The sequence below is a fragment of the Onychostruthus taczanowskii genome, unplaced genomic scaffold, assembly GCF_017590055.1.
Source record: "Onychostruthus taczanowskii isolate IOZ18803 unplaced genomic scaffold, ASM1759005v1 scaffold6, whole genome shotgun sequence".
Classification (NCBI taxonomy): Eukaryota; Metazoa; Chordata; class Aves; order Passeriformes; family Passeridae; genus Onychostruthus; species Onychostruthus taczanowskii.
The window spans coordinates 4,675,328-4,701,358 of record NW_024503679.1 but is presented as its reverse complement, the minus strand read 5'-3'; the positions used below and the strand labels follow the sequence as shown (position 1 = coordinate 4,701,358).

The 26,031-nt window shown below is 37.5% G+C and overlaps 1 protein-coding gene across 2 annotated transcripts in view; it reads left to right on the top strand.

The window, feature by feature from the left end:
• MINDY2 (MINDY lysine 48 deubiquitinase 2) overlaps positions 1-25,699 on the top strand; it is a 32,628-nt gene extending 6,929 nt beyond the window's left edge. The window contains exons 2-10 of one of the 2 annotated variants that reach the window (XR_005953728.1): positions 1,396-1,453; positions 3,635-3,699; positions 6,211-6,369; positions 7,206-7,308; positions 7,859-8,001; positions 15,339-15,512; positions 16,452-16,625; positions 18,010-18,485; positions 20,591-25,699. Coding sequence is in view for 1 of the 2 variants with exons in the window: in XM_041418881.1 (XP_041274815.1) it covers positions 1,396-1,453; positions 3,635-3,699; positions 6,211-6,369; positions 7,206-7,308; positions 7,859-8,001; positions 15,339-15,512; positions 16,452-16,625; positions 18,010-18,129 (996 nt within the window). In the remaining variant the exon portion in view is untranslated. Of the gene's footprint in view, positions 1-1,395; positions 1,454-3,634; positions 3,700-6,210; positions 6,370-7,205; positions 7,309-7,858; positions 8,002-15,338; positions 15,513-16,451; positions 16,626-18,009 lie in introns of both variants that reach the window. The other variant, XM_041418881.1, reaches the window with a different exon arrangement.
• The last annotated feature ends 332 nt before the right edge of the window (positions 25,700-26,031 follow it).

Below are 26,031 nucleotides of genomic sequence, written 5' to 3'. Positions count from 1 at the left end.
CATACATTCACCTTTTGTCAAATATAACTAAAATTGGTAAGACAGATGTAGCCTACCTCATTTTCCCTGTAAAGGGAAATATTATTAAAGTAGCTCAGTTTTCATACTGAAAACCCTCTCCATCACAATGTGAACAAAGTGGTGTGTTGCTATACTGTATATTTGAGTTTGGGGTGCTGCATCAAAGGTTTTATGTAGATTGCTTTTCCATCTCCTGGTTTTCTACTTCCTTCTCCACAACCAGAAAAGTAGGTGGAACCTATTAAGTCTCAACCATGAGTTAACAATCTCGTGTCATGTCTTTCTGTATGTGTTAAGGACAGCAGTGATCAGTACTGAGGAACTTGATTTAAAAATTCCTGATATAATAAATACCTGTTGTAGACTTTGAATGGCGAGATGGTGGAGGGAGACAGGATGAGAAAATTAAAAACTGAAGAGAGCTTAGAGCTTAAAAATCAATCCCCAAGACAAACCAACCCAAAACCCTAGAAAAATAAAATTCACATTTATACAGAGAAAAATTGAGTGCACTGTGTTTAAGATCTATATCCTCCTGTGGTATTTTTTCAGATTGCCAGAAGCATGTCCTTGCATGTGTTTGTGCTTTGCCTGTTGCATTTCTTCCTGCAGTAAATAGAAGTGTTCAACCAAAGTGTTTACCCAGGATGCTGGAAGGGATGAGAATGCAGGAAGCTTTTAGCTCTGCCAAGGTGGTTGGTTTTAGCACATGATGATGGTGGGAATAGATCAGGGAAGAGAAGAATAGAATATTCACCACAGAGTTCTGTGTGTCTGGTCTGCTCTGTGTGGGGTTAAACCAAATGGTTAAACCTTGGAATGTGAACATGGGATGAGAGGCTGGGAGGTCATTTCCTTGTACCTGCACAAGTCTTTGGCTTCCCTGTCCCAGCAGCTACTGACACTGGGTCCTTTAGAGACTTTGTACAAAGGAACTTTTTGAGCTAATACTCAAAACGAATACTCTGAATGCTCAAGGCTCAGTTAAAAATTTCCATGAAGGTAGGGAGTCAGAGACTTGAGGGGAAGTTTTCCTAAAAGTTCCCAGTCTGTTAATTCTGAGTGCTTGTAGTTGAGCCACTGCAGCGAGTGGTGTGGGTGCCTGTGAAGTGGGGGGGTGCTGGAGAAATGTTTTGGTGGGAGAAGGGAGCAGTATGCAGGTGTGCACCTGGGAGAAAGTGCTGTGTGCATGTGGTTTCTCTAAAAACCAAAGTGCCTTTTTAATCTCTTCACGTGGCTGCTGTTTAGTAGAGGTCCAGTACACCAATGACCTTATAAAATGGTGAGGGAAATGTAATCAGAAGTCTTCTGTCTAGAAATGCCATGCTTTTTAGATTGTGGTGTTATAAAGAGAATATGCTTTTACTTTGACAGATTAAACTGCCACCGATGATGGAAATCATAACGGCTGAGCAGCTGATGGAATACTTGGGTTAGTAATTGCAATAAATTGCTTTCACTTGCATGTTGTACTTTGTAGTGTGTAGCAACATAGAACTGGTTTATGTATTTACTGTTTTATTCAGCTTTTTATTTGATTCCAGAAAACTACTTACAGTATTCAGTTACTCATGCTTTTCCTTAACTGTTTTTAGAAGTTTTATGCTCTGCTTTCCAAAGTGATTGGTCTAGTTGATGCCATTGGTATGGCTCAGTGCACCAACACATTGACATATTTAAAATTATTCATGTCTCTTACAGTTGTTTTATTGTAGTTGACAGAATGTAGTAATTCAACTCTGTCTTTAATTGTCTATAGTAACTCTAATCCTTGGAAGTCTGTCCCAATGAAAATAAAAAGAAAAATTGTGGTCCTCACAGTGATTGGGGTCTCATTTGCAGGCACTTCTCTGGTATCATATTCAGTGTTCAGCAAAACTGCAGCTCTTTGTATCTGACAGGGCTGGAGCTTTAATAGCCCTGATGATCCAGGTGTTAAAATTGCAGTTGTGATAGTATTTAAGCTGTATGTACCACTTTTCCTTCCCTTGTAGCTTGACAAATATAAAATGTTTGAACTTAATAGACTAGGTTTGATTTTTTTCTTAAGCAGGAGAAAAAGACCCTTATGATATTTTCTTTCTTTTTGCTTGTAAAGAACGTAGCTTGTTCTTTTCAGAAGTAAATTGCTGAGTCTTCTGGTTGAAGAAAAGAGTTACCTACATAATTTTCTCCAAAAACTAAGAAATCTTGCTCCCTGTGTCTGAGCATTTCTTATAATTGCATTGATGATGCAATACTGTCTGAAGTCACTACGTAATCCCAGTTGTCTAGATGTGTATTCTTTCTTGAAGGCATGTATTAACTTCTGGAATTATTTTACAAAATTGAGTAATAAAACTGTGTTCAAGTTATTTAGGTTCCTGTTCACTCAACAGGATTAGCCATTCTTCTGCAGCTGAAAAAAAAAACAAACCAAACAAAACAGCCTTCAACAACTTTCAAGAGTATAAATTAGGAAACTTATAGTGATACTTTTCTGAGTTTAGTAATGGAACAAGGGAATAAGTACAAAAACATTGAAATAAAATTTGGAGAGTGGATACTAGTCTCTAAAGATGCCATAAATCTTCAACTTCAGTGTGATGATTAACTATTAACTAATTTATTGCCTTTGTGTTGTAGACAAAGGTGGAATACAAGTGTGGTTTAAGCCCAGGCTGCCCCTTGCTCACTCCCCTGCCAGTGAGATCAGATAGAGATTGGGGAGGGTAAAAGCCAGAAAACCCATGGGTTGAGTTAAAGACTCAATATAGGGAAAGCAGAGCAAAACAGGGAATTAATTCACTGCTTCCCATGGGCAGGCAAATGCTCAGCCATCCCCAGGATGCAGCACCCTGTCAGACGTGGTGACTTGGGAAGAAAAACGCCATCCATCACTCCAAGTGTTCCTCCTTCTACCCCCCACTTTACATAGTGGGCATGATGTCACCTGGTCTGGAGTCCCTGTGCTCAGTGGGGTCACCTCTCCTGGCTGTGTCTCCTCACAGCCTCCTGTGACCCTGTGAAAAGCAGGAAGGGCCTTGGCTCTGAGTGAGCCCTGCTGAGCAATAACAAAAACATCTCTGTGCAATCAGCCCTGTGTTCAGCACAAATCCAAAGCACAGCCCCACACCAGCCACTGGGAAGGAAGTTAACTATATTCCAGTCAAAACCAGCACAACAAGTTTTGTAGACTTGCTGGCGTATAAAACATAGCAAAACATTCACTGTATCAGTCAGGATAAGTGGTTGTCTTTTTCAATTGTCTACAGAATTACATACCTTACTGTGAACAATTTGACCTTTTTATATTTTTAAGCTGAGGCACAGAGGGAAGTTAGCTTATGAGTAGTGAAGACGTTGGTATGATACCCCAAGAGATTATGAAATGTTGCTTTAGTAACAGTGTTGGCCATTTGAATTTTATTTCTTAATATGATCTTACTAAGTTTGTATATTCATATTTTACTCCATAATTATAATTCAGGTTATAAAACAGTGTGATCTCATTAATTTGGTAGAAAACTTCAGTTGTGGTATTCATTATCAGTCAGCTTCAGTCAGAAACATTCATAGAAATGTTGAAGCTTGATTGTGGAATAAATTTAATTTCATTTTTGCTTTCTTTTAGGAGACTACATTCTTGATGCAAAACCTAAAGAGATATCTGAAATTCAGCGACTTAATTATGAGCAGGTAAGGAGCTGCTCCTAAAACACAGTTGTTTATGTCTGAGGAAGCTAAAACTACATTTCTCACCTAGGGTTTGTCACCTTGTTAAAAACTAGAAGCATACAGACCATTGTTTGTGATTTGATTTTGTCTGGGCTTGATGTAGAGTAATAATTTTATATATGTGCTATTGGTGAAGAAAAACTCAGTATTTATTAACAGAAGACACTTCTTTTTCCCCTCTTATGAAATAACAGTAATGAAGTAAAACAGGTTTTATTGAGGAAGTGCAACACAAAGGTACTAATAAAAGTGTGTAACAGGGTGGTTGCTTTCTGAAGTCTTGTGTTGCATGTCCTTCAGTTGCTCTGTTCAGTGGTGCCTGCCAGAGTGTCTCTGAGAATGTAAACTGAGTAAGAGAGATCTGTGTTCTTAATGGGGATGGACAGAAAGATGTTGATCCCATGTTATGAAAGGCAAGGTTATTTGCACTGGCCACTATTTATGTCATCACAGAATTCTTTCTGTACTGAAATTAATGCTATTAGTTTTTAAAATTGTCGATTTAGTATATATTTTCCAAGCCCTGTCTGTAGTCATAGGTGATTTTTTGGTTACTCATGGAATGTGGATTTGAATTTTTAATAGGTATAAGGTTTCAAGATAGTTCTGTTTATTCTTACATCATTTTTTGTTGTTCTCATTTAGTGTTGAAAGCCAAATCGAGTAACTTGAGATTGATTTGTTTCACATTATAGAAATTACTTTTGTAATAATGAAATTGGCTATTTTTTTCCACACAGTTCTGTATTGTAGAAGGTTATAGCTATAATCAGTTTATAGGAGGGTGATCAAAACTATTATGCCTGGTGAAAGTACAACCTCTAGCTTTCTTATGCTCAGCTATATGGATTTACAACATAAATGTCACATACCTGAAGTTTTTAGCAATGTAATTTCAAAGAAGCCTTCTGTTCTAGAAATCTTCTAAGTTGCTTTGAAAGTATGGAAATAGTTAAAGTAGAAGTGATAATGTTGAAATTGTAGTGAGAGACTTCTGTGGTTTTCTGGTCTGTTTGATGTAATCCTGCTTTGTTTGCAAAGTAAACATTAATGAAATAAATGCAGCTATTGTCTGTAGATGTATGGTCTGAATTTGTGGATGGCTAGTGCTGACTTACTATGGACTTCTTATTCATTCAGCAGAGTAAGGCTATGGCAAAATTTCTTTCAAAACATCTCAGTTTTATATTTGATATCTGGTCCCTCTAATGACATGCTCTTGTTAAGGTGATTTGGTTTGCTTTTAAAATGATAAAAACTTAAAAGGTGAAGGCAGTCTTGAGAATTTCTTCAAAATCTTGCTAAATTCTAAACCTTGCGACAGCAAAGTTGTCAGTAAGGTGAAGCAACTTGTAGCAAGGTGGCGGGAGCTGTTCCATTCCTGACCATGGAAACTTGACAGAACAGTGCAGTTAAAGGGCTGCAAGCATCATTTGTAGCAGCCATGCTCAAGTGCAGATTCTCATCAGACAACAGAAGCAGCTGTCTTTAACCATCGGTAGTTTCAGTCTGTGAATCTTTGCTGTCTCCATCTCCTATCCAATCTGCATTTCTGGTCTTTGTCTCGCTATTTTCCCATTGTTGTAAGCTTGAATTCCTCTTAAAGGACAGAATGTTGCAAAACCCAAAAATCCCCAAACAAACAAGCAAAGTGCCTCCGTTTCCCCGAATCTTTTACACAGACTTTCTGTGACCATATTCTTGTGGACTTTTCTCACTTAGTGGAAAATTCTTTTTCCTGCATGTCAGGAATTGTTTTTATCTGTTGGTTCAAGATAACTGTCTCACAAAGCACGATTTCTTTGGCTCATCTTTCCTTTCTGTGACTGGAACTTCATAACTTGATAATTCTCTTAGGATTCCATTGGGATCACTACTCTAATAAGTGCTACTTTCTTGTCTTGTTTCAACAGTAGAATCTATAGGCCATTTAAAGGTATGCCCAAAATAAGATGGAAATTTTTAATTAAAGAAAAAAGTGGTGAATAATTAAGACTCTGATTCTCACTACTGAACCCTGATATTAAAGTCAGCAAGTGCATCTGTGAGATCATTCATTATGTAGTGACAAGTACTTCAGCCTGACTTGTAAGGGAAGGCTTAAAAAGGGAGAAGAAACCTCAAGAAAAGTCCCTTGAAGATTCACTTATAATTCAGTTTTCTTGCAAACATCTGGCTTGTGGCTTTGGGAAATAGACCTAAAAGCAATCAGAACTGCCTTAAAGTAGTTTATGGGTGTAAAAGAAGAAACAATCAGATAGAGGTGATAAGAGGGAGATTCTTTTATTTCATATATCTCCTGGCACAATGTGTAAAGTGATTGTGCATTGAAATATTTGTTTAGGTAATTTACCCTTTAGAAAAAATTTTTGAAGTGTTGAGTTGCTGAGTACTAAATGATGAAGGGTTGCAAGAGTAATCACTAAGTGTAAAGCTGTGTTGGGTCATCTGTTCTGTTCTTTCTATTGTCAGAATATGAGTGATGCCATGGCAATTCTGCACAAGTTGCAGACGGGTCTGGATGTCAATGTGAAGTTCACAGGTGTCCGAGTATTTGAATACACACCTGAATGCATAGTGTTTGATCTGCTTGATATCCCCTTGTACCATGGATGGTTAGTGGACCCTCAGGTAACTTAGTCTGTTTCAATTATTAAAAAAAAATGTTATCCTGAATGTTACTGGTGGGAGGGGAGGTATTTCTGAATGTTAACAAGTCAATAATGAATATGGTAATGAATTTTTTTAACCCAGTCATAAAAACTGAGGAGCGAATACAGGCTGTGTTTTTAATGCAGGAACTTTGCAGAGCCTGGGTCTATAGTCAAACTACTTTAAAAGCCTTCTCTGACTCTGTAAAGGAGAATTGTTTTTCTGAGGGAAGTAGCAGGTTGCCCCAGATACAGTGTCCCAGTCATCATTTTTGAAATCTTATTAGAGAACACTTGGAAGGAATACAAAGTTACTTTCCTCCTTTTTTAAATTCTGATTTATTAGTTACTGCTGTTGAGAAATGAGGATGGTAGAACTGGTTGGAGAGAACTGTATCTTTAGCAAACATGTAATTTATTTTTAATTATATTATTTAATAAACAATAAAGTGGTATTGTTTGCTTAGGGTGAAACTGGTGAGTTTGGCTGGAATAATAATGTCTAAGAGTTTTTCTTTTCATGCCTTGTTGGTAAGAGTTGCTGTTCTCTTACCCTGGCCCAGCTGATCCAACTCATGCCATGCTCTCCATCTGCCTTAGCTTTTGATGCTAAGGGTTAACTGAGGGATTTAAAATAGGATCTGAAATAGCAAATATGTAACACTCTGGGCTAGATGTTTTGGCCTAGATTTTTTAAGGGGGTGAGATCCTCTCTTTATTGAATTCTTATCATCTTACTAATAATTGCCACTGGCTTGCAGCTGTGTTCTGTTCTTCTCAAAGGTAAATTCTCCATGTTGTTCCTTCCTGCTGCAGGTTGCTGATATAGTAAAAGCAGTTGGTAACTGCAGTTACAATCAGCTGGTGGAGAAGATAATTTCTTGTAAACAGTCAGAAAACAGTGAACTGGTTAGTGAAGGTAAGTCATGTTTTTCCATATTTTATCGAAGTATGTGCCCTGCCAAATCTAAGTTAGATATTTTGCATGTGGGTGATGCTGAGTAGAGATACAGGTGGGAAGAGCTGCATTCTGTGTGCTGAGCTGCTTTCCCTAGGCAGGCACAAACACTGTGCTTGTCTTCTCAACTTCTCTGATGCATGCCTTTGATCTATTTAATATACTTTTTCAAAAGCTGGCAAGAACTTCCCCTGTTGTGGCAGCATTCAGATTTCAACTTAGCTATGTATCTGCTATAATTAGAATATTAATTATATACTCCATTACAACAAGTAAAAATATGAGTAATATTAGAAGTGAATATAGCATTTCTGAACATGGGAAGGTTTGTTTACAATGCTGTGGTTTTAGAACTTTGAAACTTGTTGTCCCCTCTTTTTATGTGTTCCCTAAGGCTTGTGACAATATGGGGACGTAGGGGGAAAGATAGGAAAAATACTGCCATTGTTTTCAGGTCTTACATTAGCACGTGTGTAATAGACACACCTAACAGTATGTTTTGCTTTTGTAGGGTTTGTAGCTGAGCAGTTCCTAAATAACACAGCTACACAATTGACATACCATGGACTGTGTGAGTTGACTTCAGCTGTCCAGGAGGGAGAGCTTTGTGTGTTCTTCAGGAACAACCATTTTAGCACCATGACCAAATACAAGGTACATCCAGCTTTTTGTCTTTATTGTTGTGTTTTGTGTTTCAAAGCAAGTCATGCTTTTTTACTGTCCTGAAATAGAATGAAATTCCAGGTTGTTCTATATAAATATGGCTTACAATGATTGTAAGGTCTGTTGCAAATGTTACTTAGGAATTATTGATTACAGTGGTTTAGTCACTGGGATCCATTACTACTTTAAATCTCCTTGTAGCCTTTCCCTTTATGTTCAGTTTGCTCCTTGTATTAACTCTTTGTGGTTAGGTGTAGTTATGTACACTTCTTAGATGGATTAAATTTTCTTGCAGTTTGTGGTTGGCATGAAAAAGGTTACTTTAATTAATTTCTTGTTTCTGAGGATCTAAAAGTTTGCATTGCATTTGGCCAGTAGATTAATAGGTCCATATGCAAAATTCCAAATGCTTGGAGAAGATGAAATGAGCTACAATATTGGTTCCCTTTGTTAGGGAAGAGAATTTATTTTAATTATTTTTATCTGTATCTGGGCAAAATGGCAGCAGTTGTGAAAGGAGTATTCCAGGATACAAAAAGCAAGTGTCATCTTGGTTAGTGCTTCTGGGACTCCTTCCTCCATGGAATGGAGAATCTGGTTTGGCAAGTTAACATTCATTTATGGAGCATCTTCATGCTAAAACAACTTTGCTTTTGCTAGGATGGTAGGGTATGGGTTTTTACCCTTGTATAGAACTCTTAAAATTACGTTTTGGTCATCTGTTATTTAATGAGACTTTAATTTCATGTATTCATTGTGCTAATGAATAATGGTAATAAAAGCAAAAAAAGAAGAGGTGTGTAACATGCAAAAAAGTTAAGAAACCCCTGGTATTGCCATTATATGATAATGTCATATACCTCATGTGAATGACACTCATTTGTTACTACTAGTCCTTTTTTCCTCCCTCTGTTAATCTTGACTGTCAGAGCTAATCTTTGGCATTTTGAGTAACTACTCATAAGCTGAGCTTAAGGTCTGAACAGTCCTGATAAATAATGACAAGCAGGTAACACATTTGATTTTCTGATTAGAGTACATCTGAGATCTGTTTCAAAACTGTGTATACGATGCCACTCACTTAAAGCAGTAGGGCAGGTAAAAGGCTCTTTCTCCTCCCTTCTTCCATTTAAATAACCCAGAGCTGTGAAATAAATCTGTGTGTGGTCAAATATTACCTGATGCAGCTCATTTAAATCACAATTTTGAGTATGGTTTTTCCCCTCTCTGCTTTTCTAAATTTGTTTCTTGGATTAGGTGGTGGCAGCTCGTGAAGCAAGCCTGTACACTGTTTTACACTTGTTACATGGAGTGGGGAGGGAAGAATAAACCCCAGCCTCAACATAGTTTGGTTTTAAAAAAGTAAAAGTACAGCTGTACTTTCTGGGTACAAATGGTATCTAGAGGTGCAGGTACTCTTTTACTTTGTTTAAAGGCCATTCCAGATAAAAACACATAAATCCTCCTGGAAATAACACATTTTTTGTGCTATTGTTAAATCCTTTACAATATTATTTGTATATTAAATACAGTCAATGAGTATCACTTAGACCTGTGGATTATAAATACAGATTAGTTTTCTAAAACATGGGCTCTTTGTAGTCTTTTGCAGCCCAGTATTACATTAAAGGGTAAAACCTGGTGTGTGTCTGTGCTTTATCAGCTTCATCATACTTGTAAACATTTGCTTCTCAGTTGAGATCCTTTTTCCTTATAGAAATAAAATGCAACACTTCAATGAATTAAATATCCCCAGCCAATATTAAAAGTACAGAAGAGGTTAAGGCAGTAAGTAAAAATCTGTGTTGAGTTTTACCTGTAAGAACTAAATACAAGTCCTAAGAAATATAAAGTTAAAATATTTGAAAATGAGTGTGGCTTGAATATTTAAGGTTTGTTGCTGCTAAGTCACAGTGATTTTAATCTTGTGCTTTTTGAGAATTCTTAGAAATCTGAAATGCTAAATTTTGAAATAGAGGTCATTATTCTTGTTTTTCACAGTCATTATAGGGAATGACCTTGTAGTTAGTGTTTCATTTCCAGTTATTTACATGTTTTAGTTCCTGAAGTTATTGCTTGTAAACAGTGTTCATTTTGATTTGGATTTCTGTTGACTTGTACATGGCAGAATTTGAGATACCAAGAAACTTTTTAATAAAGACAGAAGATAACTTTTAAATTGATGTTTAGGGGCAGCAGTAACTCTTTTGGCTCCTACCTACCCAGCTGTTTGCAGTAGCTATGCATCTAGGGGGTCTTTTGTATCAAGTCAGAAATAGACTTAACTTGGGCTTTTAGCCAAGATCAGCTCTCCAGAAATGTTTGGCCCTCCAGGATACTCATGTGAGTGCCAAATGCATTGTTGCTGAAGAGTTGAGATTTCTTTCAACTGCTCCACTGTTTCCATCTCCTGGGTTTAGTGCTCGCTCTGCAGATGGAGTTTCCCCACAGTTTGAGCAGTAGTCAGCAGTAGCTGGACTGTGGAGAAAAGCCCATCCAGTGGGAAAACTGGAGACACAACATATGCCAGGGAAAATGGAGGTACAGAACTTCTAGGGCAAGAATGATGCAATTATTTTTTCTTTTTCTCTAATATTGCCTTTGTCTCTTTCCCCTCCAAACCAACATATACATGGAAGCATATAAATAAAGCAGCTATAAAGTTAATCAAAAGGGAACTAACTTAATAAATGTGTATGTCCATGTAATAAAATCAGTGTATTTGTAGAAACTCAGCTTAAGTAATTAGCGATTATTATTCTAATTAAGCTAAGGCTTAAACTTTTATTTGGCAGCTTTAATGTACAGCTGATACAAGAACCTGTACACTGGGAGTATTTTTTAGGTGCAGTGTGGGTTTTTTAAGGCTGATATTTTAGTGAAAGGATTTGAATTTCCATACCTTGTCCATTTGCCCAAGTAATTTTTTCTACTTCCTGTCCCTTTTATTGCATACTAATAGTCTTGGCTCATGTGATTATACAGTAATAATTTTCAGCAGTTAAAAATGTGATTTTTTTTTTTGCCTTTGCTTTTCATTATGCAGATAATAAATACATCAAATGATAATTCCCTAGATCAAGGAAAAACAGGACTGTAAAGAGGGGATCAGTTTGGTAAGAAGATCTTAGTTCAGTTGGAATGTTTCTCCCACAGACTTGTTTGAATAGCACCTGTGTTCTTTACTGAAAAGTATCAAGACACTTACTTGTTTGGATTTTGAAGTATGTGTGGTTTCTACTTTACAAATGTTGTGTTTCTGCTTCAGAACTCAACAGATACTTTTATTCCAATACAAAGTGTATTTTATAATTGCACTTTTTCCTTGGACATTTAAGATTGGCACAGTAGAGGCAATGAATATAACTGTTTAAAAACATGTTTATTTTTCAGTTTCTTAGTAAGTGTACAGTTCTTATGCTGAGGATTACTCTGAATTCAATAGCACATACTGTCTTTAAAAAAACTTTTTAATATTAGTATATCTGAGTGTTTTAACTGTTAGAGAAAATTAAAACAACACTCATTCATCAATTTAAAACATCTTTACAAAAACGAAGGGATCTGATCCAGAAGTCCAAGAGAATATTTATTGACTATTCAAAACATAAGGCTTAAAATGTTTGTCTTTACTGTACAAAGCTATCGGACAGATGTTTGGTTTTCTTTTTCTGTTTTCTGAATTGCTGGAAATTTGGTAATTGGCATTAGAACAAGTAGTTTAAAAACATTATTTATTTAATCTGATTATTAAATTATCCAAGGAAAGGAGGTCTAGTAACATCCCCTGTAGCCTATATTTGTGCATTTCAGAGAGGGAGTTTTTTTGTGCAAACCAGAAGACTGAGAGATCCCTGTTGGGGAGAATGATCTTGCTTTATCCTCAATTTTAGTTCAAGGTTTTTATATGTGAAACTATAAAATCTGGGCATTGGTCTACAATATCTAAATATTGATTCTTAGGATAAATAATTAGTCATAACTTTGTTAGAGTAAACTGTGTCTACAGTAGTTACGCACTTGGGACTTTCACTGTTTTACTCCCTGTTGACGATAGTTAATAGTAGATACTTTTGCTGTCTACTACCTGCTGGTATTTTGGGGAGCAGTGTTAACCCATGAGACTGGGTATTTGTTAAAAAAAACCCACATTTCAAAACAAATCTAAAAGATAATCTGGTAGTGCTCTAGAAATGGCCAGTTAAGATTTTTCTGAGGGTAGAAACATTTTGTAAAGCGTGACATCTGTTCTCGGTGAGGGGCACTTGGGAGCCGTTTTTGTGTGCATTGGTTACCTGAGTGTCCAGAGCTGGGCCTGGTGAGCTGGGCACAGGCCGGGGCCGCGTCCCCGTCCCTCCCCCGGGGCCGCGTCCCCGTCCCTCCCCCGGGGCCGTGTCCCCGTCCCTCCCCCGGGGCCGCGTCCCCGTCCCTCCCCCGGGGCCGCGTCCCCGTCCCTCGCAGGCAGCCCCGGCCCGGGCTGTGGAAGTGCCTGCGAAGGGCGGCTGTTTCCTGGCCGCAGGCTGTCCTGGCTCCGGGGCAGCGCGAAGGGCGCTCGGTAAAAGCTTCTCTCGGGTCACGGGCACTCCTTGCTGGGCCTGGGTGTGCCCCTGAGTGTGGCCTGTGCCTTTGGCTTTGGGGAGAGAACGTGCCTGGCACGAAAACTGCACCTACAGAGCCAGTCTGTAGATAGGACACTTATTTTCTTGTTGCAAATGGAAGAACAAACCCGTGATGAGAGGCTACATTACAGCTCACAGCAGAAGAGCAACCTCCTCTTTATATGAAATTATTGCCAAAGGTTCCATGAACATTAGCAATATTGTGAGGGTCCTGGTTGGGGTTTTTTGTGGAATCCAATTTAATTATACTACTATGATGTAAAGATCAGAGAAGCTGGTTAAAAACAAGGGAAAGAAGGCTTTGGATCTCTGATCTGTGATTTCCCATTTTCCTTTAATTCCAATAATGTGAGCAGGAACTCTGTCCCTTATCAGGTACCTTATCAGGTCCTATGGAGCCTGTGTTTGTTAGTTTGCTAAGCTTTGTTCAAGTGAAGCAGAATGTTTGAAGGTATGCTGTTGGTATTGGAATTGCAGTGGTGGTGTTCAGGTGATGTGGTGATATGTAATGCAGTTGATTGCCTTTCATTAGGGAGCTGTGTTACATTTATTTTGTATTATTTACTCTAATGTGACATTTTTGCAATCAGTTTTTGACTGAGAAATTCTTACAAAGAATATGAATTGTATTTAAGATTTGAAACAGGTCTCTATTTCAAACAAATGTTAGCTTTAATCCATCCTTAGATGCTAGATTCTAATTCTATGAAGGCAATTATATACCTTAATATTTGTGTGTGGAAAAATTAAGCTTATAATAGTTTGGAGATAGGAAAACTAGTATTTTCACAATTTCAGTATTACTAAGCTGCACAGTTTATGGAGTATGGCATAATAGAGGAAAACCTGAGAGACACAAACCACCCCCTTTTTAAGGTTTTGTTTGTCAATGTACTGTTCAAAATAAAACTTAAAAGTTCAAATACATTTTATTTTTAAAACTCTGGGATTTTTTTTTAAATATCTTTTTGAAGACTTCTTGTATACAGAATGTTGTGCAATAGGTATTTTGTGCAAACTGGAAATGTTGCAAAATTACTTCCTTTTATTTTCTTCAGGTAATTTTAAGTGTCAGGAGTATCATTCATTTCTTAGGCAGGTTTCCAAGGGACAGATGATTTCTTAGATCGTGTTATGTGATCAGACTTGTTGCTGACTCTTCATTTATGTCTGTGAACCCCCCTGTGCTGGTTAACTCCCATTCCAAAGCTTGAACATACAGTAGTGTTACCTCTTTGGTTTTGGTTTGGGTTTTTTATCCACTCTGTTTGGCCTTGTGTATAAGTGCACGTTATGGTATTAGGTAATACTGGAATAATTACTGTATGTGAGTCTTCAAACAATATTTTTGTTACATCAAGTGACCTCCCAGCCCCAGCAGGGGCAGCTGTAAACAGAGTGGGATTGACGAGACGTGAGTGAAATTTCAACATCTCCCTTAGAGAGTTATTTAACGACTTCAGAGAAGTCAGGGAGCTCGTTCTCTATGTGTTGAGTATGGACAGAGTTTCCATTTCTTCCCTGTTTAGCCTTAGAAATCATTAGAACAGGATCTGCCTCTTGCTTTGGTACAACTTGAGCACAGTGATCTTTGAGAACCCTTTGTGTGCTGCTGGAACACAAATACCAAATTTTTGTGGATGTCACAATAAACTGCCTTGATTTTTACAGCTAAAGCACTGCTACAAATTTTGTATTGAGTGTCTTGATGTGGTACATTCAGTCATTCTAATGGGAGCTTCAGTCTTAATATGCTCTATGGTCAGTAACAACATTCTTAATTTGGAGTATAATCCTAAAACATGATAAAAAAGGTAGAATGAAATAAATGGATTGATTTAAATGGAAATTTAAACAAGCATTTTGTGCTGCTTTGCTGTGCCTCAGACATGCAGCACCATCTCCTTTTACTTGGTGCCTACTTCAGTTATTTCCCTTTGATTTCAGCTCCTCTCCTTCTCCTTCATCCTAAGCTTGCACTTCATCCTTCCAGTGCCTTGGTATCTGCACTTGTTAGCACTGTTTCCTTCACTCCAGACCAGCCCATTTTATAATTTCAGAATCTGAAATCAAGAAATTTGGTCTTATGGAACTGTAAAATTACTAAAATCCCAAAAAAAGCAATTATTGGTAACAAGTGATAGCAAGAATCTTAAATTTAGTGCTTTCAATTGACACAGACCTCAAATTCTATCAAAAGTCATTATGAAACATGAAGTCTGAGGTATGAGATATGGCCATTTTGAGGTAATGCCTCTTGGATTGTTTGGAAAGGTCACCTTTGTCTCCATATCTTGCCTTTGGAATTCAATGTGATTACTCCTAGGATTTAAAGTTTTCATTGCCAGGTTTTAAGTCCACTTCTTTGGTGTGTTTCTAAAGAGCTGTCAAGGTATATAGCTTGATATATATTAATCTATTCTTTCATGTATATATATTAATGTTTTATATTAATTTCTAATCAATATGAACTTCCATTAAGAATGAAGAGTTGCAAGATGGAATACAGAAATAGTGTGGCTGTTGATTTAGCAGTGAACACTAGTATAGTGGTTTAATGCTGTATGCTGATTTATTTAATTACTAAACGTGCTAAAAACTCTAAATGAATGTTTTATTGGAGTGCAACATTTGTCTCATTTGTGCTACTTAGATTGTAAAAAGTTTTTTTTTTTTAGTTTTACAAGTTTTCCTTGTTTTTCTCTATAGGGTCAGCTTTATCTGCTGGTGACAGACCAGGGCTTTCTTACAGAAGAGAAGGTTGTGTGGGAAAGTTTACACAACGTGGATGGTGATGGGAATTTCTGTGACTCTGAATTCCACCTGAGGCCTCCATCAGACCCTGAAACTGTCTACAGAGGGCAGCAGGATCAAATAGATCAGGTACTGGATTTCTGCCTTTCCATTTTAAGTTAGTACCGATTTTTAGTCATATTTATGTGTAATTCCACAGATGTGTGTATACTCATGCATATCTGGGACTGTAAAACTCCTTTAGGTAAATTAGATTGGGGTTCCCAAAAATGCCACTTGAATGTATTAATAGGGTTTTGAGGGAGGAAAAGTAAGACCAACTGCGTAGTTTGGAAAACGGGATTTTAATCTCTCAGAATCCACTTCTGGCAAGTCCTCACTCAGGTGAAATGTCACCTCTGTTTTGTTTATGGAAACAGAAGCAGACTGTGGAATTTCTTCCTACATAACAAACTCCCCTCAGCTCATCAAGATTGTCATAGCTGAACTTTGCCTTCAGCTGCCCACTTGGCTGAGTGTAGGACAGACCCCACAAGAGATTGTGTGTCATGGTGGGTGTTTGTTATTCTTGCTGAGACACAGAGTTTGAAGAAGTCATGTCTGAGGTGGGGCTGAGTTGTACTAGTTAATGCACAAGTGCAGAGCAAGGCTAAGTTCCTTGAAAATCTTACATTCTGAACAAGTTTATAGTGATCACCATTAATTTTTTTAAATACTGGGGGGAAATTAATAATTCTCTCTCTCAGAATAAAAATCTGACAGATAATTTGCGGCTGTCTAGGTAATAGTATTTAAACCTGAAAACAACATTACTAAAGTAAAATTAGTTTTTGTGTCTTCTGTGCTGCAGCTTAGTCATTGTGAAAGCAGACATGTAAAGTAGCTGTTCTCAGCCTTCCTGCAGTTGAGGTTATGGACAGGTTCTGAAACAAATTCCTGATCTCCATTTGAAGATAAGGCTGGAGAAAAGTGATGGTACTGTGTAGCTGCACATGCTGAAAAATTCACTTGGTATGACTTGACTCTTTTCTCTGTGAAAGAGCATTAATTCACAAGTTTACTCTTTAGGATTACCTGATGGCATTGTCTCTACAACAAGAGCAGCAGAATCAAGAAATTAACTGGGAACAGATCCCAGAAGGAATCAGTGATCTAGAGCTAGCAAAGAAGCTCCAGGAAGAGGAGGACAGGAGAGCTTCCCAGTACTATCAGGAACAAGAACAAGCAGCTGCTCAGGTCCAGGTAAGAAGAAAGTACTACAGAATATGATCATCAATTTCAGAAAGTATGAATAATTGCATAGATGCATCTGTGCTTGTACATATTTCAGCCTGAGGTGAACATAGGAATCTTTAGGAATACACTACAGTTGTTGGAGTATGCATGTAGATATGGCAACTGCAGACATTTATATACTTTAAAGCAGGCTTAACCTTCTAAATTAGGGTTTCATTTATACTTAATTCGGAATGGTGGTATGAACTAATATGTCAGGTTACAAAATGGTATTAGCTAGTATTTTACGTTACTTGCAGAAGTGTATTGAGCTAACCTTTTTGATAATAGTTGAAGCTTTGTCTTTATTTTGCCTTGCAAAAGTTTTTTGCTGTACATTTTTAGGTGATTCAGACTGTGATTTCATGTGAATCTATTCTGTTGTTCCAAATTAGGCACTTCAGTTTCTCCCAGTACACCTTTCTATCCCATACCCATGAGCAGCTGATTTCAGTCTTTTGAAAATGTAATTCATGCACATGTCTGTCAAAAAATGCAATTTAACTGAATCTTCTGTGCCAGATACAATATTTAAGTTGGTGGTTTGGATTTAGAGAGCTCTTAACCACTGAGGGCTTTCAGAACTGCTTTTATTTACAAATATATAATATATAATCTATATAAAGCCTGCATCTTTGGCCTGAAGTAATTCAGAATCATTAACTGATAAGTTTAAGTATGAAACAAGAATTTTGACAGGTAAAAGTTGTGTTATTTGCACTGTTTGTTGCTTTAATAGAACCAGCAGTACCTAGTTATGACATAGAGTCATATCTGCCAAAGGCAGAAGGAACTGAAGAACCTGCTGAACAGGATTAAGAGCCTGCTCATTTGCAGCTGTGAATGGGTAGCAGAGGGAATAGATGATGAATTAACAAAACTTATGTTGCCTTTGTATACCAACCTCCCTGCCAAGTTATTAAAAGTTTCTAGTCACAAAAAGCTGCTGCTGATTTACCATTATCTCGCTGCCCACACCAGCACTTTGACTCTGCAAACAGTGAAATGTGGATTATGTACTTACAAGAGAAACCAAGAAAAAGTTCCAGTGCAATAATACAGAAGTGCCAGAAAATGCTTGAAACCATATTTTATTGAAACTACTGATCAGTATATGTGGACACAACAGAAGGGACACATGAAACTTGAAATATCTTTTCAGCTGACTTAATTTTCAAGAAATAGACAACTTTTGTGGAGGTCCTGGAGTATATACCAAAAACCCGACCTGAACTCCACTGGTTTGCATAATACTTAAACTTTTTGTTTGTGAGCTTGACCACACAGGAAGAGTTCAGGCTGTATGTGCAATAGTGCTGGGTTTATTTCCCATGTTATCTTCCCCACACAGCAGGTACAAGGTGCTGCCTCTCCAGCCAGCACAAGACAATCCGGGAGTAACGAACGCAAACGCAAAGAGCCTCGAGAGAAGGAGAGGGAGAAAGAGAAGAACAGCTGCGTTCTCTTGTAACAGAACATGGATTCCATCTGGAGCCAAGTGCATGTCCTCAGAAGCAAAAACAAGGAGTAAAAAGGAAGACAAACCTGTTACATGCCGCCTGTGCCTGATTACCCCATGGATTTTGTTCATGTTCCAAGAGAGGATGGATGACTTTGTACCAATCAGACTTCCTTCAAAGTCATAGCGCGTGCTGCTCAAGAGGGAATTCCAAATCACAGTTGGATGCGGCTGTGCTTTGAGTTAGTCATAAGAAATATTGCACCTTGTAGCTGAACACACAACTCATGGCAAGTCCTGTGTCATAGTGACATCCATTACTCATTACATCAGTTAGTAAGCTATTTTATCTTCTACTCTAAACCAAGGTAATTCATTTTGTGTAAGGCTTTTTCCTGAAGTCTGTACACGAGCACAACAGAGTTCTATGTTACTTCCTTAGTATGAAACTATATCTTAGGCTGGGTATAGTCTCCACGACACATGAGCCCAAGTAACAGCTGGGCACTGCCTCCTCAGTGTGTCCAGATTTCTTTGCTTCTGGATCTGGTATGTTCTTTTTCTGAACCCAGATTTATACTTGTTACTGCTATCACTGCATCTCCTGGCCAGCTTTCTTGCCCCAAGAATATGTGACTTGATAGGCAGCATACAGAAATTGTCATGATGAAAATGGGGCATTTATTAAAAAGCAAGATGAATATTGTTTGCTTTTCTTGCAACTACAAACTGGGTATGGCAACTCAGATGTTATCAGGGTTAAACAAGTAATTTTATAGGTAACTTCTTTTTTCTTTTATTATTTTTTTTCCTCTTGTAGGTAAACTGGACCAGATAAGCTTTTATTTATTGACCTCTCCATATGATAGATGAATGATGAGAGGAAACTAAAGTCTATAATAATCGTTATTCTATATAAGAATGCAGAGTTAAAATAACTAACTATCTGCCTTTTATCCAGAAGTACCTTGAACTTCAACATGACGTTAACATGTCCACTTGTATATTTAAGCAAGTGTACTGTAGTTAGAAACACACTTTATTGTTTGTTTTATAAATCATGTATTCTTAAAAAAGCACACTTCTGAAGGGGTGAGAGAGGAGTGAAGCTGCCTCTCTGAGATGGATTGAAAGGTGATCAGGTGTAATATTTTGTTTTTTAAATCACTAATTTAGAATTTTTGGAAACCAGATTTTTCTAATTTATGGGAACCAAATAAACAAGTTGCATCTTGTAGTATTTATAGAATGCAGAAACAGAACACTTGATGAATTTTGAGGGAACCACAAATCTTCCTCCACTTCCATTAAATCAATAACAATTAGTTCTTGCTGAACCTTTTGATAAAAATTTCTATTTAGCGATTTGTAGATACTTTTGAAAAAGGCTGCTTCTCCTGGACAAGTTCTGTATCTGTGCTCTAAGCCTTAGTGTTCACACAGAATAACCTGGGCAAGCTGAGGTGGAATATGACATTCCTGCTTCCAGGTGTTTGGAGAATGTCTACAAAAGTGGGTGCATACCACAAGTCCACTGGTAAAAAGCCACTTCACAATTATTTCAAGCAGACTGGCTGCACTGATGGCAACCGGTCATCACACACATCTGTTACCAACCTAGAATGAAAATGACATAAAGGAAGAATGTCTTACCAACTAAAGGGCCAACTTGTATCACTTTTCTTCCATGCCTTTTCCTCTTTTGTTTTTCTTCCACTTTTGTTATGATTTCCCTTTTATAATGATGAAGTAATGAACAGTAGGAGGTCTCTAATATGTAAACTGTAAATTTTAAAATATCTTCTCTAGAAAAGTCATGCCCAGAGAAGTAATTTTAATACTTAATGTATGCAGTTCAGATAATTTTCTATGTCAAAGCAAAGGTTGATGTCTTTTTTTCCTTTGCAGCAGCCTAACTTCTTCAGAAATTAATGTGATGGAGGATCACCAACATAATGACTTAGCTACTTTAAGTAGATGAGAAACTATTCCAATAGTGTCAATAACAGAGACTTTAAGCCAGAATGTTGTTTAAAAACATTCTGTTACTAAGATTTTTCCAAATTTTGTGTATTTACATTTATTTATTGACCTTGAAAAATAAATATGTCAAGCTAAGTGTTTGTTATTATTTTCAGTGACAGTATTGCCACTTGAACTCCTTTTGGAAGGAATCTAGCTGTTGTGGCTATGGAGTTTATCTCTTTGGCTAAGATATTGTTCATATTAGAAGAATTCATGTAACATTTCCAGATTCAGACAGATGTTGTACCTGAAACTTAATATTCTGTAGTTAGAGGAATTATGGTCATTTGGTCACAGAGGAAGAAGAGTTAAATGCAATGCTCATCATGAAGTTGCAACTCCCAGATCATTCAGTTTCTTTCAATAGAGGAGTAAAGGTTCCAGGGTATTTGAGGTGGAAGGCATGCTATGAAAACAGTCCTCTGTTAATATCCTTTTTTCTTTACAGGTCTTGAAGCTTTGGAAAAAAGGTAAAAAATTCCTGAAATCTAGGGCTGCATGAGTTGAACTTGTTAGCGGCAAAAGTTAGAAGCAGTTGAGCTTCCTAATACCCAAAATGAAATTCACCTGGAAGCTTAATTTATGCCCCACTGGGAGTAACCATTCCAAAAGCACCTGTCACAGTTGGTATCTCTGACAGTATCTGAGGATCAAAAAACCTGAACAGAATTGCTTTTATGTATATGAAGTGAGCTTGGAAAACAATATTGCACAATTTAGTCTTGGAGTACCAGGAAGACAATATCTACTTCAGTTTACTTCATTTGCCTTTTTTTTTTTTCCTTTTCTTTTTTTTTTTTTCCTCCAGCTCATGTTCTGGCAAAAGGGTATAGATTTATACTTTAAATCTGTTTATACAATTTAGCATGTACATGCTCCAAATACCTACGTAATATATATGAAAGTGTCCAGAAAAGTAGAGTAGAACTTGTTTTCCACTAGATAAATGCTAGCACAGAAAACAGAATCATAGAATTTTTGTTGTTGCATTATAGTTGTGACATAAAGAAAGCTACATACAAGTATTCTTAAGATTAGCAAAAAACTGAGCACTGCCGTAGAGATAAATGTTTTTCTATAAGGCACTTTGTAAATGCTCAAATCACCAGTTTTCCTGTGACACTCATGGAATCTGCAACCCAGCAAAGCAGATCCAACAGAGGGTTGTAACACCAGAGAATGAAATCAGCGTTCCTGAAAATTCACTTAAACACCATGTAGAAACTACATTTTGTTAGCTGTCCATGTTGTTCACATCAGAAATGAAGTGTTCAGAGTTTCTCTGCAGAGCTGCTTTTGTGGCTCCCAGGAGTTCCCACGAGCTCCAAGGGAAGCACAGGCTCTGCTGGCATTGCCAGGCAGGCTCTGACGCACTTGGGATGTCACATTACTGTCATGTTTCTTCAAACTTGTACACACAAGCTCTTGAGAAAAGGTTTCCAGTATGTAATAAAAGGCAGTTTTGAGTTCTTGAAATGAATTTTCTTATGCATTCAGCAGGAAATACTAAAGTGAAAGGTAAAGCTGATGTATTTTTAACTGAACCATTCTTCATTCCTGCTCCACTGGTTCTGTAACAAAGTCAGCTGATTGCTTGGATCAGCTCTTTGCATTAGCATGCTTATTAGAGAATCTATATAAAGTACATTCTTCCATACAACATACTGAAGTATGAGCTTATTTTACCTAAAAGTAGATTTTTAAAGGTTGCAGCATTGAACAGGTGACTCAGGAAATGCACAGTAATTGATGGAGAATCCTCATTAGAAAACATACTACAGAAAAGCAAAAATAACAAGCTGTAGTTTGGTTGCAGTAGAATGCTCCCATTTTTTCCATCTGTGCTATGATGAACACCTTGGGAGCAAGAAAAATCCACCTCTCAAAAATGTTAATTCAGTCCAGGGATAGCAAATGTCACGTGCAAGGCCTGAAAATGACATTTCATCTCGACAAGTGCACATCCTTTTTTATTAAGCATGACTAGCCAGAGACTGTTGTGCTGAGTGGGCAAAGGGAAGAGGTGAGTGACACTTGTCACACCATGTCATGTACAGAGTGTCTGATGTTCAGTGCTCCTGCACAGCTCCCTCTTTTCACAGCTTGCCCAGTAGGAAAGCAGTGGATGCAAGCTCAGCTGTGATCTGCTTTCATGGGGAGGAAGTGCCCCAGGGGAATGCTAAGGAGGAAAGAGAGGCTGGAACATAAAAAGTCCCTATGCTACCTCTAGAGATTGTTTAAGTCTTTGTCCTTAATTTTGCTGTTACTTTGGACACAAATAGCTGTGGCACAGCGTGCAGTGACCACATTTTCTCACCTAGGTAATGCCCAGCAGGTTCATTTCCTGGCAGGTTGGCAGTGTCTGTCCCTGGACACACTGCTCTTCACTCTCACTGTGCTTTAAAGTCAGAACTAGCTGTGCTGATCCTCTGATAGCTCCAAATATTCTTATTAAATGTCAGTTGCCTACTGTTCAGTTTCGGTCAATGTCAGCTCCTGTCACTCTGAGCGCTCTCTACTGGAGAGTTCTCCCTTGCTGAAATCTGCCTTCCTCACTCCTTTTCTGGTTTGTAGGATTACTTGTGTTCATGGAGAAGCTTTATGTGCTGAAATGGGCAATTCCTTGTTTTTCAGGGTTAAAGTCTTTAAATACTCAATCATCATCAGAAAGTGAAGATCCCCTGTTTGCCTCAACAGCATAGAAAAACATGCAACAAAATAGTGTTATTTTTGGGAAATCCTAGGAAATGATTCAGATGAAGTTTTAGCACTCCCAGTAACTGAAATGTTGCCAGCTCAGTCTGCACAGTGTTTACAAACAGTGTAACACTGCTGCAATCCAAGGCAGCTGCTGCTCTGACGGCGCTGAGGCACTGCCCGTGCTGCCCTCCCGGCAGTGAATGAAATGGGGGTTGTTTGATAGTCCAACACTCAGCCAAATGTACAGAGACCTGAGGGCTGCACAGGGACACAAACTCAACTAAGTTTTATTATTTTTTTAATTACTCTCTTGAACTTCCTTCCTTTAGTGCTGACCCAGTTTCAGTTTAGGTCCCATCCACCATAAGTGATAGCTGTTGTGAAACACATGGGGATTGATCTAATAGTGTCTCAGGAGCCAAAGCCTTTAGCTGAGACAAACTGAGGTTCTCCATCACAGAGCTGGATGAAATAATGGGAGACTTGTCTGTCTTGAAGTTCATGCTCTCTTGCTGAAGCCTTTAGGAAAATCTGGATGGTCTTTTTGAGTTAAAACTTCAGCTGTAACTTTGAAAAGTTAAATTTATGCTAAGCAGTTTTGAAAATTTCATCTTAGGTTAACGTTTTTTAGATTTCTTCTGAATGTGTTTCCAAAAAAGCTGGGATAACTTGTATTTTTGTCAGAAACCCTGTGATGGCTTTTGTTCCTGCTTATTGGCACATGCCAAGGAAAAGGTCAAAGCTGCAATTAAAAGAAACACCAGTGTGTCTTAAATCACTTTAAAAATTTAAATCAGCTCAGTAATGGGAACACCCTTAGGTTTGCTCATCTCTTGTTTTGAGGAACTCCAAAATATCTACAAAAATAGACAATTTTCTCTCCAGTATTTTGGTATCAGGCCAGCAACAGGTCTGTTAATTTTAAGGCTGTTGTTATTGCAGATTAACCAGAGCCAGAAACTGGTTTATCTTAGTTGCTGTTGTGTTCACAATTGAAGCCCTTCACACTCAAAGTTTGAAACCAGGTTCTCTGTGAGGTAACAGTATTGGGACTTTGGCCAGTTGCATGGGTGTATATTACTAGTGATTCTATTAACTACAGAAAAAAAAGTATTGCTGGGGAAATAAAATCCTTCCATTGCTTGGAAAAGCATAGTAATAGCTGACATCTTCAAGACACTGCAGATGTATACAAGGAACCTGCTTGTGGACTTTAAACCATTTGTAATCCAGCTTTTGCATTTTTTATCATGAATAGTTGCAATAATTACATGTTTGTATTCCATATACTCGGGTTACAGCAGGTGTGCTTGCATTTCTGGATTTCTTACATGCTTTCTCTTAGGGACTGGCAAGCAAAAATAATTTTAGAGAATCCCTTAAAAAAGTGACCATAGATACAATGATTTCAAGAGACAAACCTATTGTCTCTTGGGTTTCTTCACTTGTATTTTGAGAACTCTTGCCATGACCAGTGCTGTAACATTCTGCTGGAAAGTGTGACTGGTGAGGGAGTTAAGGTGCAGACATTGATGCAATAAGCAGGTTCTGGTTTGGACAGGCTTTGTACTTGCCAAAGCATCCCCAATTCATGCAGGCTGCCATCAGATTGTACTGGACAGATCACAGCACCTGGGAATGGTTTTCCCTGTGTTTCTGCAGTGTGTGGTCACTGTTTACAGGCTGAGCCTCATAGAACTTCTCAGAACTACAGAAGTATCAAGTACTTGTCCTGTGCCACAGAAATATTCTCAATCTGTTAGTTCTTGCTCAGTATTATACTAATTCCTTACAGCAATTTCTTTATAAGGGAGTGAGAAATACTGTCAGCAGTTTCCCCACAATACCTTGATAGAGCTTTAATGTTAAATGACAGAGTTTAGTTTATATTACAGCTTTCAGCAAAACAAGTTCTTGCAAAGTTGGTTTTTTTTTTTAATAATTTTCAATTCTCCTTCTATCTGGTCACCAGCTGCATAGCCCTTACTTGTACAACTTGTAATAATCACCTTTTACACAGACACATGTAAGCTTAGTGAAGAAATGACTGATGGAACATACAAAAATGAATCTTACAGAAGTTGTCCCAAGTTCTCCAGTGCTAAGTCAAATATTTGTTGTCTTAACTGCCTTGACTGGGTGTTTTTACAATGAAATGTTTGTTTTAAAAAGCTCCCCCATAAAACCTGACATAATTTAGAAAAGTTCCACAATACTTCCAGATTAGTAATGTCTTCAAGATGCCACCAGAATTGTGCAATTCCTGTGTTAAATCAGCAGTTTAGCTGTGAGTCTGTTAGTCACCCCACACTTACTTGATCTCTCTTAAAAGGAAATGCAAAGTAAAGCTGATGCAAGTGACTCTGGATTTACCAAGAGAGGGGAGAAGTTAAATTTTTTAAACTTGTGTTTTAGAGGTGCATGACACAATTAAATCTAGTCATGCAGTATCATTTGTACCAATGTATGTGAATGAAATACTTTTCATCATGTGACACCATTATCCAGCACTGTAATGGCATCTACAAGTTCAACTACTGAATGTTTTGCATTTTAAAAGCCTTAATTGTTTATATTGTATTAATGTGTTTTTAAAGACTATAAGGAAATAACATTTCCTTGTAAATTGTTAAAATAATTTTGAACACAAATAGTTTTCATAGAAATCCAGTTCTGTAACTTAATACCCCTTTTTGTTTGTGTACCACAAAGCTGTTAAAATCTGTTACCTTTTAAATAGTGTCTCCTGCTATCAGCCTCTCTCTAGTTCAAGGTCTTTACCCAACTGAGATTTATTTTGGTTAACAGTCTTCTGAAACTCATTGTATGTAAATAAATTTAAGTGAGCAAACTTAAATAAATATTTCATTTAGATATTTAAATTCTTTCCTAATAATAAAGGTTGGATGATATACTTTAAAAAATATACTTAAAAACCCAACAAACAATAACCCAACAAAAACTCACTCTGGGAAAAAAGGATAGACTTCTGGTGCTCTTCAGCTTTTGATAAATTCAAAGGTTTCAGCAATTTGTTTTCAATCAGTGTTTTTTCCCCATTGTCTGAGTTTGTTTTAGTATTTTAAGTGAAATGATTACACCTGCACAATCACATTTTTAGTTTCCTTAAGTAACTGTTGGAATGCATATCTAGACTTCTACAGGGAACCAAGCACATCTCAAGTTTTC